Raw genomic sequence first — 15979 nt, 5'->3', positions numbered from 1 at the left:
GGCAGGTGCTCAATAAATATGTATTTAGGGTTGGTGTAGGCAAGTGAGACCACGGTCCCAGTCAGGGAGCAGGGACCCACCTGCTCTTGCCTGAGATCTCAGGCTCTTTCCCTAAGATCACATACCATCACCAGTGAGCTTGCTACAACACATATCTGTCTCCACCACTCCTGTCAAATGGCCCACCACGGTCCCTGGAAATCAATTTTGGATATGCTTTCATCATAATGAACTCTTCTCAGTTCCTAAAACCAAACGTGCTCCCCTTCTCCTTCTACCCTTCACACTCAGTGTCCTGTGGGTTTCAAATAATCCCACATCTCTGTCCTTCCGGTGCCCCATCCTTGCCTCGCCTTTCAAGCCCTCAAGTCCAACCATGCTTTCTCTAGGAACCTCCTTCCTGGCTGCCTCCACCTCTACTCCTGTAACAGCGGGGCCCCTTTTATAAGTGGCACCCAGGTGGCTCTGCTGGAATTGCACGGTCTCCCTATAGGAGACCATACACAATCATGGCTAAGACCATGGGTCTCAATCCTAGCTCCAGTACTTATGGGGTGAATGGCCTGGGGCAAATTACTTCCTAACATTTGGCTCAGTTTTCTCAATGGAAAGACAACTCCTGACCCTTATAGAATGGTTGTGAAGAAGCAGGCTAGTGCTAAGTGCAAAGTAGTAAATGCTGGCTCTAATCTACCCACCCAGCAGTCTATGAAGTGCCAGACGGCTAGCACACTGTTTGCTCACTCTGTATCTCAGTGCCTGGCCCGGAGCCTGGCATATGGTAGGTGCTCAAGAAATATTTGCTGAATCAATATGTGAACGTGTGATTTACAGTTTACCAACTGGCCACCTCATCTGTCTGTATGAATCCTCTCTCCACTCTCATGGGGGGAGTGGGTAAGGAGGGGAGAGGAAGTGAACCTCTGTTTCCTGTGGGTTATTCTGCTCACTTACCCTTTTGAATCTGACATCATTTCCCCTTGCTATCCATCATGAAAGAAGCTTATTAGGAGGAGGGGGCCAATCTGACTGGAGGTGTTCAAGCTCTTGAAGAAACTGTGGTTTCAGGAAAAGAGCAGGTGTGATGAAGTCAAGCCCTTTTCTGATCCCACCACAAGTCTGGCCCATGTTCAAGAAAGCATCAGTCTGGTCTCCATAAGGCTGGGGAGCAATCCTTTTCGATAGCTGACACTCGTCTCCTCGCTCTCTCACCGAGAATGAATTGGATATGGGCTCTACCCTCAGAAGTTCTAAACTAACAGGAGTTACACTGAATACCACAGGAATTAATCACTGGGCTTGTGACAGGAGCTGCAGTAAAAAGGTACAGAGATTAACATCCCATAACAAGTCTGGATGGCAAGAGATTCCCGAGGAAGGGGTGTGACAGAGAAGATGGAGTGAACGAGGGGAGTGTGGCAGCAGTGGGGTGAGCTGGGGGACTCAGCAGGTCCTGTGCAAAGGCCTCTGAGCTCAGTGAACGTGAATGAACACAGAGGGGCTACGGCTCGGAGATGAAGCTGAGACCTTGCCGGGCCATGTAGATCACAGGAAGGGCTTTGACTAGTACGCTAAGAGAAGTGGAAAACTTTCAGGGATAGATCTGAAAAAGGAAATATGTGCGTTTTCATTTTTTATCACAGATCACTCTGTTCGGAGACGGGCTGGGAGGGGGCCAAGACTGGAAGCAGAGATGGGGAAGAGCATCACGGTCCTGGTTCCCTTCCCCTGAGGTGGAGCAATGCCCCTGACGGCAAGAGAGAAGATCTGGCAACTGTTTAGGAGGAAGAAAGTCAAGGGTGATTTCTAAATTGCTGGCCTCACAGGCTGTGGTGTGAGCCATGAACGTACAAGAGGCTTACCTGGCAGCTGGACACACAGGTTGCGAGGTCAGAAGGCAGGCCTAGGCCAAACAGAGAGCACCCTGAAGCATTACACGTGGCCAAGGGGACAAGGGAGGAGGAAGTTCCTTCTTCTGTTAACGTTTCCAAGCTGATACATAACGTGCTAGGAAAAAAGTACACCCCAAACCTCCTAATTCTGCCACGGTAACAGGAGTGAGTAAAAAGACGGTACTCTTCGAGAACTAAAGAGAAGCTTCTTCAAAATATTTAGTTCTGTTGTTTTAAAATGTTATGTGAAAACATAAAGAGCTAAAACTGGCCAAGACATCCTTAAAGAACAAGGAGAGGAGACCTGACGCCCTCCCCCCACCTCCGTCCTCCAGAAATCAAATCTTATCACTGAGTGATATTAATTACGATAGCTATCATAGGGACTCAGGGTTCCACCAACAGACACTAGACTCAGTGGAACCACACGCACACGAAAACTTTATAACTGAGCTGGAATGACATAGCAATGGGGACAGAAGGGATGATTTAGGCTACCTTTACAGGGAAAAAATATGAAATTGTACCTGACCATCTCATACCATACACCAAAACCAATTCTATACATCCATCCAATTCATCTGTCCAATACGTCTACCTAATTCTGGACAAATTAAGGACCTAAACGCCACACAACTTTTGAGAAGAAAACATAGGCAAATAATGATCTTTGGGTATGACAAGATATAAAAAAGCACAAACCAGGGCACCTGGGTGGCTCAGTTGGTTAAGCAAATGCCTTCGGCTCAGGTCACAATCCTGGAGTCCAGGGATCGAGTCCCACATCGGGTTCCCTGCTCAGCAGCAAGTCTGCTTCTCCTTCTGACCCTCCCCCCACCTCATGCTCTTTCTCATAAATAAACTCTTTAAAAAAAAAAAAAAAGCACCAACTGTAAGGAGAAAGAAAAATAAAATTCACCTACGTTAAAATGAAGACTTCTGCCCAACAACATATAAACATGACCTCAGAAATGTGAAAAAGCTAAAGACTGAGAGAGAATTAGTGCAATGTAGATCTAACAAAGAGTATGTGAACAATTCCTACAAATCAGTAAGAAAAGTACCAGAAAAGGAGCCCAGTCTTGCAACGTTTTGTTCCTCAAATGTCATTCCTGGGGGTGAAAAAGAAAGAGAGAGGCCAGCAAATGACACAGAGAAAGGGCAAACCATCTGGTGACACATTCCTGACAAAGGCCAGGAACAGGCACTATCCCACCTGGTCAGTAAGGACGGAGCCATTCTAACCTTCTTCGGAGAACAATTCGTCAAAAATGAATGAAAAAAAATATACTTCACATCCCTTTGATTTGGCCATTGCAGTTCTGGAATTATCCAAGAGATAAACTCTTTCACATATGTTAAAAAAAGAAAAAAATGAGTCAAAGACATTCTCTGTAATAGATTCTAGTAGCAGAAAAATAAAAAATCAGAATGTTCAACAATGGAGGATAAGTTTAAAGAAAATTACATCCATGCAACGGAATCTGAACATGTTAATACAGGACAAGGAGCTATCACTTAGCTAAACTGCTCTGTGAAAAAAATCAAGATGCAGCACAGACTATTAACAAAAAAGGAACAGGCTAGAAGGTGGAGGATGGATAATTACGTACACCTGTGATCTCTGCAGGGCCGCCGCAGAAACCAGGAAGATGGACTGCCCCTGGGAAGGAGACTAAGGGACGGGCTCTAAAGGCATTTTTCCCTCACCGAACAGTCCAAAATACCTTTCATTCGGTTTTTAACCACATATATGGACATACCATGTTCTCAACAAATGAAATTCCCTGCCACTCTCAAAAAAAAGAGAATGGTTTAAATAAATGATAATATGCCCATACTAATAATACTAACAAAACATTGTATTTAGCAGCTAAAAAACAAACGAACAAAAAAACAACAACAACAACAACAACAAACCCCACAGAGTAAATCTACATGTATTACAAAACAGGCACAGGGTTTTTCGGGGGTAATGAAAATGTTATAAAATAACTTAAGATGATGGAGGGCCAACTCTATAAATATACTAAAAGCCACTGAACTGTATGCACATTTTAAATGGGTGAATTGTAAGGCATAGGAATTCTACCTCAATAAAAGCTACTCAAAAATATATACACACACACGTATGCACACCCCACCCCCAGCCACACAGAGGGGAGGGTGGGTGAGGAAACTCGGTTCAGTAAACTAAGGCCCCCAGGCCAAATTTGACCCACCAATGGGTTTTATAAAGTTTTATGGGGACACAGCTACACTCCTTCATTTCCAAGCTGTCTATGGCTGCTTTCATGTTATAAGGGCAGAGTTGAGTAATTATGACAGAAACAGCTGGGTTTGCAAAGCCTAAAATATTTACTATCTGGCCTTTTACAGAAAATGTTTGCCAACACCTGATATTAAAAACAAAGACCAAAACAAAACAAAACAAAAAAACCTAAGTTACATAGCTGAGTGAAAAACAACTGTAGGAAAACAGGGTCAGTATGATATCCTTTATGTTCTAAAATCACACGCAACATAACACGACATATTTTCAATGAGTACATGTAATAGTGTCAGGAAACGATCCCCAACTCATATCTATGGTTACTTCTGAAAGGGGACAGGCAGAAAGAATTGGGAGTTGGGGGAAGGGGTCTTTGGCTTTATTTGTAATTTATCTGAAAATTGTTTTATTTAAGGAGACAGTATCACCTGAGTAACTTTTTTTTTTTAAGTTAATTTTTTAAAAGCAAGGCTGGTAGCAGCAGAAAATAACAGGACTAGGTTGGATTAAGACAGCGAACTCTGATCTTGGTAAGCACTGCCAGAATTTTAAGTGTTCTGATCCTACACCTACCTTTCAGTTTTTTCCCAACCTTTCTCCTGTTCCCTTCCCTTTGGAAGTGAGCTTTCCGAGGTTCATGGTGCAACGAGGTAAGGGCAAGAGGAACAGGAGGGCGAGAGGGCAGTACAAAGGAGGTAGACTGTGAATGGCTGGGCCTTGCCCACAGTCCACTGTTCTAGGGATCTAGTCCCCAGCAGGGGCCCCTGGGATGTGTGAAGACTCAGTCTCGGGCCTAGCAGTGCCCTGTTAGGGCTCCCGCTCACAGCCCTCATATTCCCAGCTTGACATGATTCACAAGGCCCTCACCAGAGCCCTGGGGCTTCTAGAGATTTCTGTACTTCAAGGAGTTTCCAAGTTTGCCTAGTCTTGTAACACAGTACACCTTAAAAATGAAACTAACTGATTGTGTCAGGGGGCAATTCAGGCCCCAGAAGGGCACGTGTGGAACGTGAGTCCCAATAACACTGCTCATGCTATCATTACAAAGATCAAATGGGTACAAATGATAAAAGACATAGAAGTCCATCTCTGGAAAAGAAAGTAAGCAGAAATTCCACTGGGAAAAAAAGTCAACTAGTTTAGGGCAGTTACTACAGTTACTATTAATTATGGAAATTGTGAACTATGGGAATGGACAGTTTTTTGAAGCAAAAGCATAAAATGCCAGAGGTGGTTTCCAACTCTGTGTATTTAAACAAAATGAGACCTCAGCTAACCTGTCTTCTAACCTAGACTATGTACAATTCTGGAAAAGATAAGAGCTCTAAAACAGCAAAAAAAGAAAGCATCCAAAGGTTTTTTTAAAGGAAGTAAATTCAGAAGACAGGATACTACTAAGGCCATGATATTTAATTTAAAGGGACCTCTGGTAGGTCTCTGCACAAGCAATTACCAAATGGGAAACTTGTGTAACTCTCCAATCGTGGGTCCCACAGCCACTTCTGCTTCTGAAACAGCGTAACCAGATAACAACGAAGGGTTGCCGGGAAAACCTGACTGCATTTAAACTACAGGGATGGGGGGAAAAAGCACAATGACCAGGCTGCTCTCTCAAACAATCTGATTTTGAAAAGACTCCGCATAATTGCAACGAATCTTCACGAAGAAGAGGATAAGAAGTTGGGTGCTAATGAAAGAGAAGCAGTAAACGTTATTATATACACGGGCACGTATATTTTAAACTAAATAGAATTTAGGTTTCTCCTTGGCAAAAAAGGTTTGCTTCCGGTAAACTCACCTCCATGTTCTAGAAAGACTCGAACACATCTTTCCTTCCCTCGCGCTGCAGAGAAATGAAGCAGGGTCCAGCCATTAGCATCCCGGCCATTGGGAGAATAGCCTTGTTCTAGCATCTTCCGGACTGTGTGAACATCCCCAGCGGCCACTGCAGCCTGGATCTGCAATTCTTCCTGGAGCTCAGGGTTCCTTCGACAGTGGTGGTGTAACATCCTAGCTGAGTCCGCTTTTTACAAAGGATTCATTAGGTCACAGGGAACAGCCTTTGAGGGGAAGCAGAATTCATGAACGTTAGAATACGTGCTCCTCGTGCTGTGTCTGTTAAACAGCACAGGATTTTCCATTGTTAAATTACCTAAATCCTAGTAATGTCAGTCTACCCTACTACAACTAATTAACATGCACCTATTATGACCAAATTTCTGTAAGAATATAAAAGATTTCAAACAAAAAGCCAGGCATAAAGGTCTGGATTGCTGAAACAGGACAGGTCTTCTCTAGTCTTTTGAAAACTCAAAGTAAAGATCCCATGAGCACAGCAGCATTATTTCAGGTAGAATGGAAGATGATGTTGGTCAGCCAGAAAATGGGAGACAACAGAGGAACTGGATTTGTTTGATTTCCCTAAGGCACAGAGTTATAAACCACTCAAGGATTCTATCACAGATCCGTGAGTGAATATGGGGTGTCAAGGGGACAATTCATAGACTAGGACGACTACAGACCTTCAACTATGAGAAGCAGTTAAAAAAAAAAAAAAAAGTAAAAACTCTAGGTGGGTCCCCTAAAGTATTAACAATATTTTATTTTTAGCCCCAAAGGGTGAAAGGTTTGGGGAGGGAGGGGAAAAGGCAGTGGGTGGGGCAAATGAAAGTAAAATGCAGAGACAACATGTATTTTTTCCTTTTACTTCTTCTTCTCTTTCTGTCCTCCCTACTCCGTTATTTGATGCACGATTAACCATCCCTTTTTTCTGCCAGGTGTCTTTTCCACTTTTCTAATTGCAGGTTTCCAGAAGTTTGCCTCTATAAGAGTGCAGGGTACCAAGATTACACAAAATACTTAAACAGTGTAAGAACTGAAACAAGCTGTTGATTCACCAATGTGAAAAAAAAATCATTTTAAAGAAAAAGGAGTGTACTGAATTTCTGCACTCCCTAATAGGTCACAAAGGAGACTCAATATAAAATGAGATCTCCTTCCTGTGAAGAAGGAAAGTCCAAATTGAACTGGTGAAAAGTGGTATCTTACACATGTGTGTGCAAAAACTTTTGCAGTACACTTTTAAGCTTTACAGAAGCTTATGGAAGCTTTAACTAACTTGCTGCTAAGAAGCCATTCCATCTAGGCTAATTTTAAGGAATAGATTAGACTCATCTCCTAATTAGTAGGCTTTCATTTCTAAAAATAAAAAGTTATGTGATAAAGTCCTTTAAAGACATTTTGGTCTCCTATGTAGGTTAGACATCTTGGGATAATCTTGTTACCAATAATAATTTATCTTGTAAAATTCCTTGTTATAGATTGTACCAAGGTAAACTTAAGCCTGACCTAGGTCAAATCATCATAGCTTAAGAGTTAAATCAAATACCCTATGTTGTTTTATTCATTGAAAATGGTTATTTTAAACTCTTACATATTACTATTAAGTAACATAAAGGGAGAAATTTCCTGATAATTTGTTTTCTTAATAAACATGATTTCCCCCTTATCTCTTTACTTGATTACTTTTTCAATCAGCACTATAAAATTAAGTCTCTTAGAAATTTTAAAACTGAGAATCCTTTTGGAATAGGTTTCTGCTTATTTTTAGAGTTATAAGAGATGTCAAAGACCATTGGAAGAAATTAATTAAAATTACTACTACTGGGGTGCCTGGGTGGCTCAGTGGGTTAAAGCCTCTGCCTTCGGCTCAGGTCATGATCCCAGCATCCTGGGATCAAGCCCCCCATCGGGCTCTCTGCTCAGCAGGGAGCCTGCTTCCTCCTTTCTCTGCCTACTTGTGATCTCTGTCTGTCAAATAAATAAAACTCTATAAAAAAACTGTTTTTAAAACTACTACTACTATGTGCTCAAAACAAGCAGCTTCAGATTATTATTTTTTTAATGAGACAATTATCTTGGCACTTAAATGAGGTCTATTATGCAAGATCCAATCAGTATCAAAGCAAACCTGGGTTTTCTTTCAGCAAGTGTTGTGTTTATATGTTAGCTGATTTGAAGGAAAAGCAGGGACTGCACAGATGACCGATGACCCTCAGTCACTTACCTTATGGAAGAATGTCCCTTCTCCGGATACGTGGATTGCCTAATAACCATTGTGCACATACAGCATCGTGGGGAGGAGGCTCAGAGTGTGTCCAGCTTGCGGCGTGAATGAGCTTTCTTAACCTAAAGACAAATACCAATTATGGAAGATACCTAAAAATAATAAGAATCAGAGCTGCTGCACAATCTACCTTTGGATAAGCTTGAATTTTAGCATTTTATAACAAACTTTCAGAGCAGAGAAAGAACTCAGATAAGTTCTTAGAGAAAAATACCATGGTATCTATGTTAATCTCCAAATTGATGGAGAATATGGTTTATGTTCAGGAATTTTTTTTCCCCCTAAAAGGACAGTTTTTGAAAAAGAATAAAGATAAAAAAAAAAATCCCACATTTGGAATTTGGATACAGACGCAGGTTCTTTTTGTTGTTTGCTCTATTCACAATGTATTTTCAGACTTGCTTCATCTCAATTACTTTTTAACGGACACTGTAGGCGCTTGCTCTTTCTAAACAGGACAGAAAAGAAAGCCTGTGTTCATTCAATACAGTAGGTGGCCAGGCCCAAAATGGAATCTATGACAACTAAAAGGAGATTATGTCTTTCAATGCTAGTACTTCATACACCCAAAAAGCATTATGTTAACCATTTTGAAACTGTTATTCCTTTATGCATACATCAAACCAGGTAAAAGATCAACAGCATTTGTCAGCTTCCCCACATGAATTTTGAGAAAATTCTCTCTTAACCTGTAAGAAAAAGGCTCCTTCTCCACGTAAATTAAATCCTAGGTCTGTGAATACCACTAAGATTAAGAGCACATGCTAAGTGACTTCACACACTACACTAGAATCACCCTAGAAATTACTCACTGGGAAAATGGCCACCCCTTTCCCATCGGGTGGGTGTGCTAAGCCCTGTGTCACTTCAGCAGGAAAGGTCGGGCCACCTGGCAACCTGACATGCTTTTGGGAAGATTGGCAATCACAGTGCTGCTGGGTGCACACCAGAAATTTCAACCCATCCAAATCAGGATAGTCTACTTGGATCCTTTCCTTTCTCCCCACCCTTTTTTCCCTTGTCAAACTTCTTCAAGAAAGGCCAAAGAGTTGGCCAAGATGCACTTGGAAATAATACCTGACTTAAAACTGCGTATCATTTCTAAAAAAAAAAAAAAAAAAAAAAAAAAAAAAAAAAAAATGAATGAGACATGATCAGGACAACCCCTACAAGGCAAGCTGCAAAAAAAATGCAGAACTACCCTTGCAGAAATGCCCAATTCCTGGGGGGTAGGGGGAGCGGCACAAGAAAAGAAATACACAAGACAGGCCTGGAGCATCTCACTGTGCCAAAAAGAAATCGATCAAAGAAAAACGGCAGTAATGGGGGTGTGTCACAGGAACACAGGAACCAACAAATAGAGCTCTCGATAGCCAAGATGAACAATTTGAACGAGATAATTCAAATACTACTGGATTCTAACCCAAAGTGTAGAATATCGTTATGCCCATATTGCTATCACTGGTTGAATAAATAAAGGAGGGGACGAGAAACAAAATCTGTGCCTAATTCCAAAGACCTATGTAGATTCTCCCTGCTCAAGGTAGTGCATAACTCCCCTCCCCTTTAGCATGGGCCATGCAGAGCGACTTCCTTCCAATGAGGATAGCACAGAGAGAGAGGCAAAAAGCATTCTGATGGTGAGAAACCTGAAAAACACTGCTTCAGCGCAGTGATCGAGGTTAACAGCAGCAGTGCCAAGTCATGTTCTTAGCATGATATGATGAGAATGACCATTTACCTTGGTGGTCTTTCTCTCCAAAGCCCATAATCTCAGACTAATTGTGAGAAAAACACCAGACAAATTCCAATGGAAGGACATTCTACAAAATACATGACCAGTACTCCTCAAAATGTCAAGGCCATCAAAAGCAAGAAGTCTGAGAAACTTGTCATGGCCAGAAAGAGCTTAAGGAAACAAGATGTCTAAATGTAATGTGATGTCCTGGATGAGATCTTGGAAGAGAAAAAAGGTATTAGGTAAAAGCTAAGGAAATGTGAATATGCTATGGATTTTAATTAAAAATACTGCTCACTGTTGGTTCCTTAACTGTGACAAATGCAGCTATTAATATAAAATGTTAGCGGAAGGGGCGCCTGGGTGGCTCAGTCGTTAAGTGTCTGCCTTTGGCTCAGGTCGTGATCCCAGAATCCTGGGATGGAGCCCTGCATTGGGCTCCCTGCTTGGCGGGAAGCCTGCTTCTCCCTCTCCCACTTCCCCTGCTCGTGTTCTCTCACTGTGTCTCTCTCTGTCAAATAAATAAAATAAGATAAAATAAAAAGATGTTAGTGGAAACAGGGTGTGGAGGAGTTTATGGGAATTCTGTTTTATCTGTGCACGTTTCTCTAGATGTGCAAAACTATGCTAAAATAAAACATCTGTTTAAGATGTGCAAACTGAGGGTCTCCAATGACGAACTTCCAGCATTTTCTACAAATGAACAGGAGATTATTTTCTACATGAGCTATATCTGCATTTCAAAAATCAACACCACTGGATGCATTATTTCCAAGGGTGTTCTTGGTATCCCCTGCCTCCCAAGAGAAGTGGAGATGGCTCTCCATGGTTTCCAGCCTTTAAGAATCCTTGCTCTTACGGTTTCCCATCTATCCATGGCCACTTCCATGAAGGCAGGGGAGTATGTGTGGAGGAGGAGATGCAAGATAGGGGTGGAGAGAATACGAAATGGTATTAATTTATTAATAATATCAAGAAAAGGCTGTGCTAGAAGATGAAGTGACTATTTCTCTCAACAAGAAAGGTGCACATATCACAGTAACTTGTGATAATGCTGTACGGGCTCCTTTAGTCAGACAGGTGAAAGTTCACTGAGAGCCTGAGTTTGGCACACTGTTGGGCCTTGGCCACCGGTGTTACCTCTTGGTAGAACTTTAACAGAAAGTTATCGGGGCACCTGGGTGGCTCAGTTAGTTAAGCGTCTGCCTTCAGCTCAGGTCATGATCCCGGGGTCCTGGGATCGAGCCCCACGACAGGCTCCCTGCCCACTGGGGAGGCTGCATCACCCTCTCCCTCTGCCCCTCTTCCCATTTGTGCTCACTCTTTAGCTCTTGCTCTCAAATAAATAAAATCTTAAAAAAAAAAAAAAATTCTGCATCCTTAACATAAATCAAATATACCCAGAAATGTTAAGATCACTTTTCTCTTTTCTGACAATGCTAAGTGCTATAAATAATAACTGTAAGTTTAAACCAAAAAAGCACACTTCACATGCATCAGTCTTTCCTGGAAAAAAACAGACACACATACCATGCACACATAATTCCTGTCAGCTTCATCCCTTAAGTTATGAAGGGCAATGACTTATTACCAAATATCCATTATAACAGTCCAAGGCACCAGACAAGTAATAAATTTTATCATGGTGTTTTGCGAGTTTGCACTTAACAATTTAGCTATCCACATGTGAATAAATTTTTTTTAAAAGACTATAGAACTGAAAAAGGAAATACACAATCCAGTGCTAAAGGGGTCTATTAAAAATCACAGAAGAAGTCCAGAGGTGAGAAGATTGGAAAAAAGTCTATTTCCCCTCCAGGGGAAGTTCGAAAATCTGAGAACTCCTGGAAGTCACCTATAAAGCAAAACAATATGGCCATGGAGGCAACCTTCTCAAGAAATATATGTGAATGTGAGTTGTTTTAAAGTAAAGACTCAGAATGACTAAAATTTGGAAGGTGCAATCTTAGAAATTCCATTTCAGGCTTCAGCCCAAAAAGAGAAATAAACATACAAAGAAGGAAGACTTCAGAATTACATCCCCAAATGAGCCACTCCCCAGTGTATATTATTTTGGGGAAAGTGTGTTGGGATTGTTTGGGGAATGTGTGTTGATAACAGGATAGTGCGTTGAATAGCGTGTGTAAATTTCACAAATCCATCTATTTCAACTCTCCATGGTGTCAAAAGAAAATCACACAGGCCTCTGAGCTTTTACACTGTTGACCATACTTGAAACTATAAATTTGGGGATTAGAATGTTACCACTAAATTCCATAAAGATGCCAAGTGAACTGCATTAAGTTGAAACCAAATTTCTTGCTGCACATAATTCAAAGAAGTTTATATTCATAGAACAGAGCGAAGCATAAGATAACCATAAAACAAAATATATTTAAGACCTGTCTGAAACTGTAGACAACTTTCACCAGATCTGCCACATGTCCCCAGTTTCCTTTGGCATACACGATTAGTCACTAATAGCTTTTTGCATATTATTTTCACTAAAAGTCCACACATTTTTGGATTAAGTGATACAAATTAGAACTGTGCTTTCAGATTTCACACCAACTAGAAACAAGATAACAGCTTGCTACTCAAAAAAGGAAATAAGCATTTCTTTGTAGAGCAAACAGAGATACAGGCTGGTATGAAAATAAAATCAGCAACTCCAAGGATAGTGGTTCTGAGGGAAAAAACCCTCCATGGGCTCAGAGGTCCTGGATGGCTGCAGGAACACAAGGTCCAACGTGTGCAACACCACTGAGGTCCATGTTGACCAGAACTATTTGTATGATCAAGAGTCTGGACCCCAAAATAAAGGATAAGTGTTTTTTAGTATCACTCTGCATAGTTAGCATGGTATTTATGCTCTAGAACAAGTAAGGGCATTCCTATTTCCTCCAAGTTGCTGGGCCTCCGGGTGATGCAAGGATGTATTATAATGCATGACTTATCTACAATTCTCATATGACTGTGCCTGCTTCGGCAGCGCATATACAATTCTCCTATGATCCAGAGGAGAAACCAACCACTTTCACGGAATGTGGAAGAGGCAAGAGAGGAAACTGTATAACTCACTTAATCCAGCCTCAACTCAAAGCTTAAATCACTTAAGTATTGTAAAAGAGGAGGTCTTGTCAATATCATCTTAGTAACTCACAGTCTGGCACAATCATCTTAGCAGCCTCACAGTAGTACTGAAGAAGTTTGCAAGAAAGAAGACAATCATTCTCTACTGAGGGAGTGTCTTCAGTTGGGAATGAAATGAAAGGCTATAGGTCAGATATTAGGTATGCTTGTATAAACTTTATCTGACTGAAGACTTTCTAGGAATTGTATGAATTTCTATGTTATCCAAGCTAAATGTGAAGAAAATAGATATTATATGTAGCATAATTTTTTTTTAAAGATTTTATTTACTTGATGGACAGAGATCACAAGTAGAGAGGCAGGCAGAGAGGGGTCAGAGGGAAGCAGGCTCCCCGCCAAGCAGAGGGCCCGATCGATGTGGGGCTCGATCCCAGGACCCTGGGATCATGACCTGAGCTGAAGGTAGAGGCCTTAACCCAGGGAGCCACCCAGGAGCCCCATATATGTAGCATAATATCAAGCAACTGTGAATGGTATCACTTCAGGTATAAAGACAAAAAACTATGGCGCCACAGCAACCTCAAAAGGCATCACTGAAGATCTTTAGTTAAAATCAGTTTTTCTCTCTATGTGACTATAAATCTATATTTGGTTATCAAATAAATCAGGTTCTTTACCTTTGTTTTTTTCCCCTGTAAATACCCATGTTCCTGGCAAGAGAATTAACACAAAGTTAACTAGTGGGCTCAAAAATATAAACTATCTTAACTGTCCATGTTGGCAAATAATTACCCAAATAAAACATTTTAAATGTTCAGCATAACCTAGACCAAACACTTTCAGTCATGCTGGTATCTGGAACTAATGCCAACAGTTTATCTATCTATTATCTATCTATCTATTCCCTAATCCTAGAAAAACTGTTAAAAGCTGAGGCAGAATCAATGAAATATTATTTAAGCAATGAGAATGATCTGGCTGGCAACCAGGAGAAAGCAGTGTCCTTTCTGTACCTTGATGCTTGACTTGCCATAGACCTTTTCTCTTACCATCTCAGGTGATAACATCCCTTGCAAATGAAAACACACTAGAGTTATATCTAAAGTAGAAAAAATGTTTAAGTGAGAAGGCCTGAATAGAAAATATATAATTCACTTTTCCCTTAAAAACAAACTTCATATATGTTAGCAAAAAAATATTCCTAAAGTCATCACTAGGCATCTCTCTGGCAATTTGCATATTTAAATAAAGAAAATTGCCTTTCACTTTATAGACTCCTGTCTAGTTTCTACTGAAATGAAGTGGACTCTATTTCAGGCTGCCCTAAATGTTCATCATGGAAGTCACTGCCAGATACTGATTTTCAGTCTCATTCAGTAGCATACACTCTACCTTTGGTGTCCAGTTCCAGCTCTCAAGAAAACACAAACCCTCAAAGCACTTAAAAGTATCTTTAGCAATGTCTTCGCAAGTAAAGGAATCAGGAAAGGCATTAATTTATTTTTGTAGAAGGCAGAAAGTCCAGTGGAACAGAGTAAATCAAAAATTTCCTAATGTCTACTATTTTAAGTACTTCTTTGCACCTGAAATTCCCTAAACAATCTGAGATATTAAAATAACTCTGAGATTAATCAGTCACTTTATACCCCTGTTATTGGATGGCAGAGAAGTCATTCACTCCACTAATTTCTGAATTAACTCTTAGATAATTTCCCTGATCATATTCCCTCTTTAGGAATTACATGAATGTCCTAAACTTACCTTTAGTGCATTTTCAGAGGCAGCAACAAAATACAGCAGCAGAAATGAAACCACATGAATGAGATGATTAAATTTCAATCTAACAAATTATCTGTAAGGGTTTTGAAATGAAAAATCTTATCTATTAAGAGTGCAAAAATAAAGCCCTAGATCCTATACACACCAAAACATTCCTCTGTTTGCAAACTCTTGAGTGTCAAATGATTAACCTAATAGTGTATAAAGTTTTCTAAGTTCTAGAAAATCAAAGGTGTAACAAATATTATATTTAAAAGTTTCAAAATCCATCCATATCTGTCACACAGAAACACGAAAAAGCCACAAGAGTTAATTATATTCAAGTGCTTCAGAGGTAAATACTGCTTTCAAACTATCCACGCTATCCAAGAACACAGATTCACTTTTCACTAGAAAAGTCATATTATTTTCCAAAACTCATAAATTTCAAGCCATTACTGTATCTTCTACCAAACCCTTGTCAGTTAGTTAACTCAAATGATTTTTTGACAGAGGTAGAGGAAAGGTGATAGGAAGACATAAGGGGAAAACAGAAAATTGTGGTTTAATTAAAAAGCAGAGTCATTGAGAATTAACAAGCAATTAACAAGGAATTGAGAATTCCTATGAGAGTAAGATGTGAGGGGGGCTACAAAAAGGTCTCAAAGTCTCAGAGCAGGGTAAATGGTACAGTGTACCAAAAGATAATGCAGAAAACGGAAACAACATACAGAGAGAAAGGGGAAAATACATTTCTGAGATAAAGAAGTTATTAATTAAAATCTTAAGGATCAGGCACGGGCAGTGTTTTGTTTTTGTTGGGAAACTGAATGCCAGGAAAGAGTTACATTTCTAGGTAACTACGCTGAAAATAAAGCAATGCTTAATGAGGTAGGGGCCAGGAATAAACAATGGGGGAGGGGAGGTCTGGCTCATTACCTTTAAAGAGGATGCTGGTCAGAGGCTCTCTGCTGCTTCTCTGGTGGGTGGCTTGACCCCTTCCTGCTCTCTCGTCTCCTCTAGCCGGCTCAGACCTGGAAAGCAAAAACCAGTGAGTGGTGCAGTGACCCAGGGGCGAGAAGGAGGGGGCTTCTGAAGAA

The 15979-nt window shown here is 40.7% G+C and overlaps 1 protein-coding gene across 1 annotated transcript in view; it reads right to left on the bottom strand.

Moving 5' to 3' along the window:
- Positions 1-15979, bottom strand: part of ASB7 (ankyrin repeat and SOCS box containing 7) — a 47236-nt gene that overhangs the window by 30594 nt on the left and 663 nt on the right. The window contains exons 2-4 of the mRNA XM_004759839.3: positions 15819-15913; positions 8231-8352; positions 5963-6224 (exon numbers count right to left, since the gene is read on the bottom strand). Coding sequence (XP_004759896.1) covers positions 5963-6173 — 211 coding nt within the window. The 5' untranslated portion in view covers positions 6174-6224; positions 8231-8352; positions 15819-15913. The remainder of the gene's footprint in view (positions 1-5962; positions 6225-8230; positions 8353-15818; positions 15914-15979) is intronic.

This window comes from Mustela putorius, unplaced genomic scaffold (genome assembly GCF_011764305.1).
Source record: "Mustela putorius furo isolate JIRA1106 unplaced genomic scaffold, ASM1176430v1.1 tig00003972_pilon_pilon_pilon, whole genome shotgun sequence".
NCBI classification, from domain to species: domain Eukaryota; kingdom Metazoa; phylum Chordata; class Mammalia; order Carnivora; family Mustelidae; genus Mustela; species Mustela putorius.
Note: the sequence above shows the minus strand (reverse complement) of the source record. Positions and strands in the feature narration are given on the sequence as shown.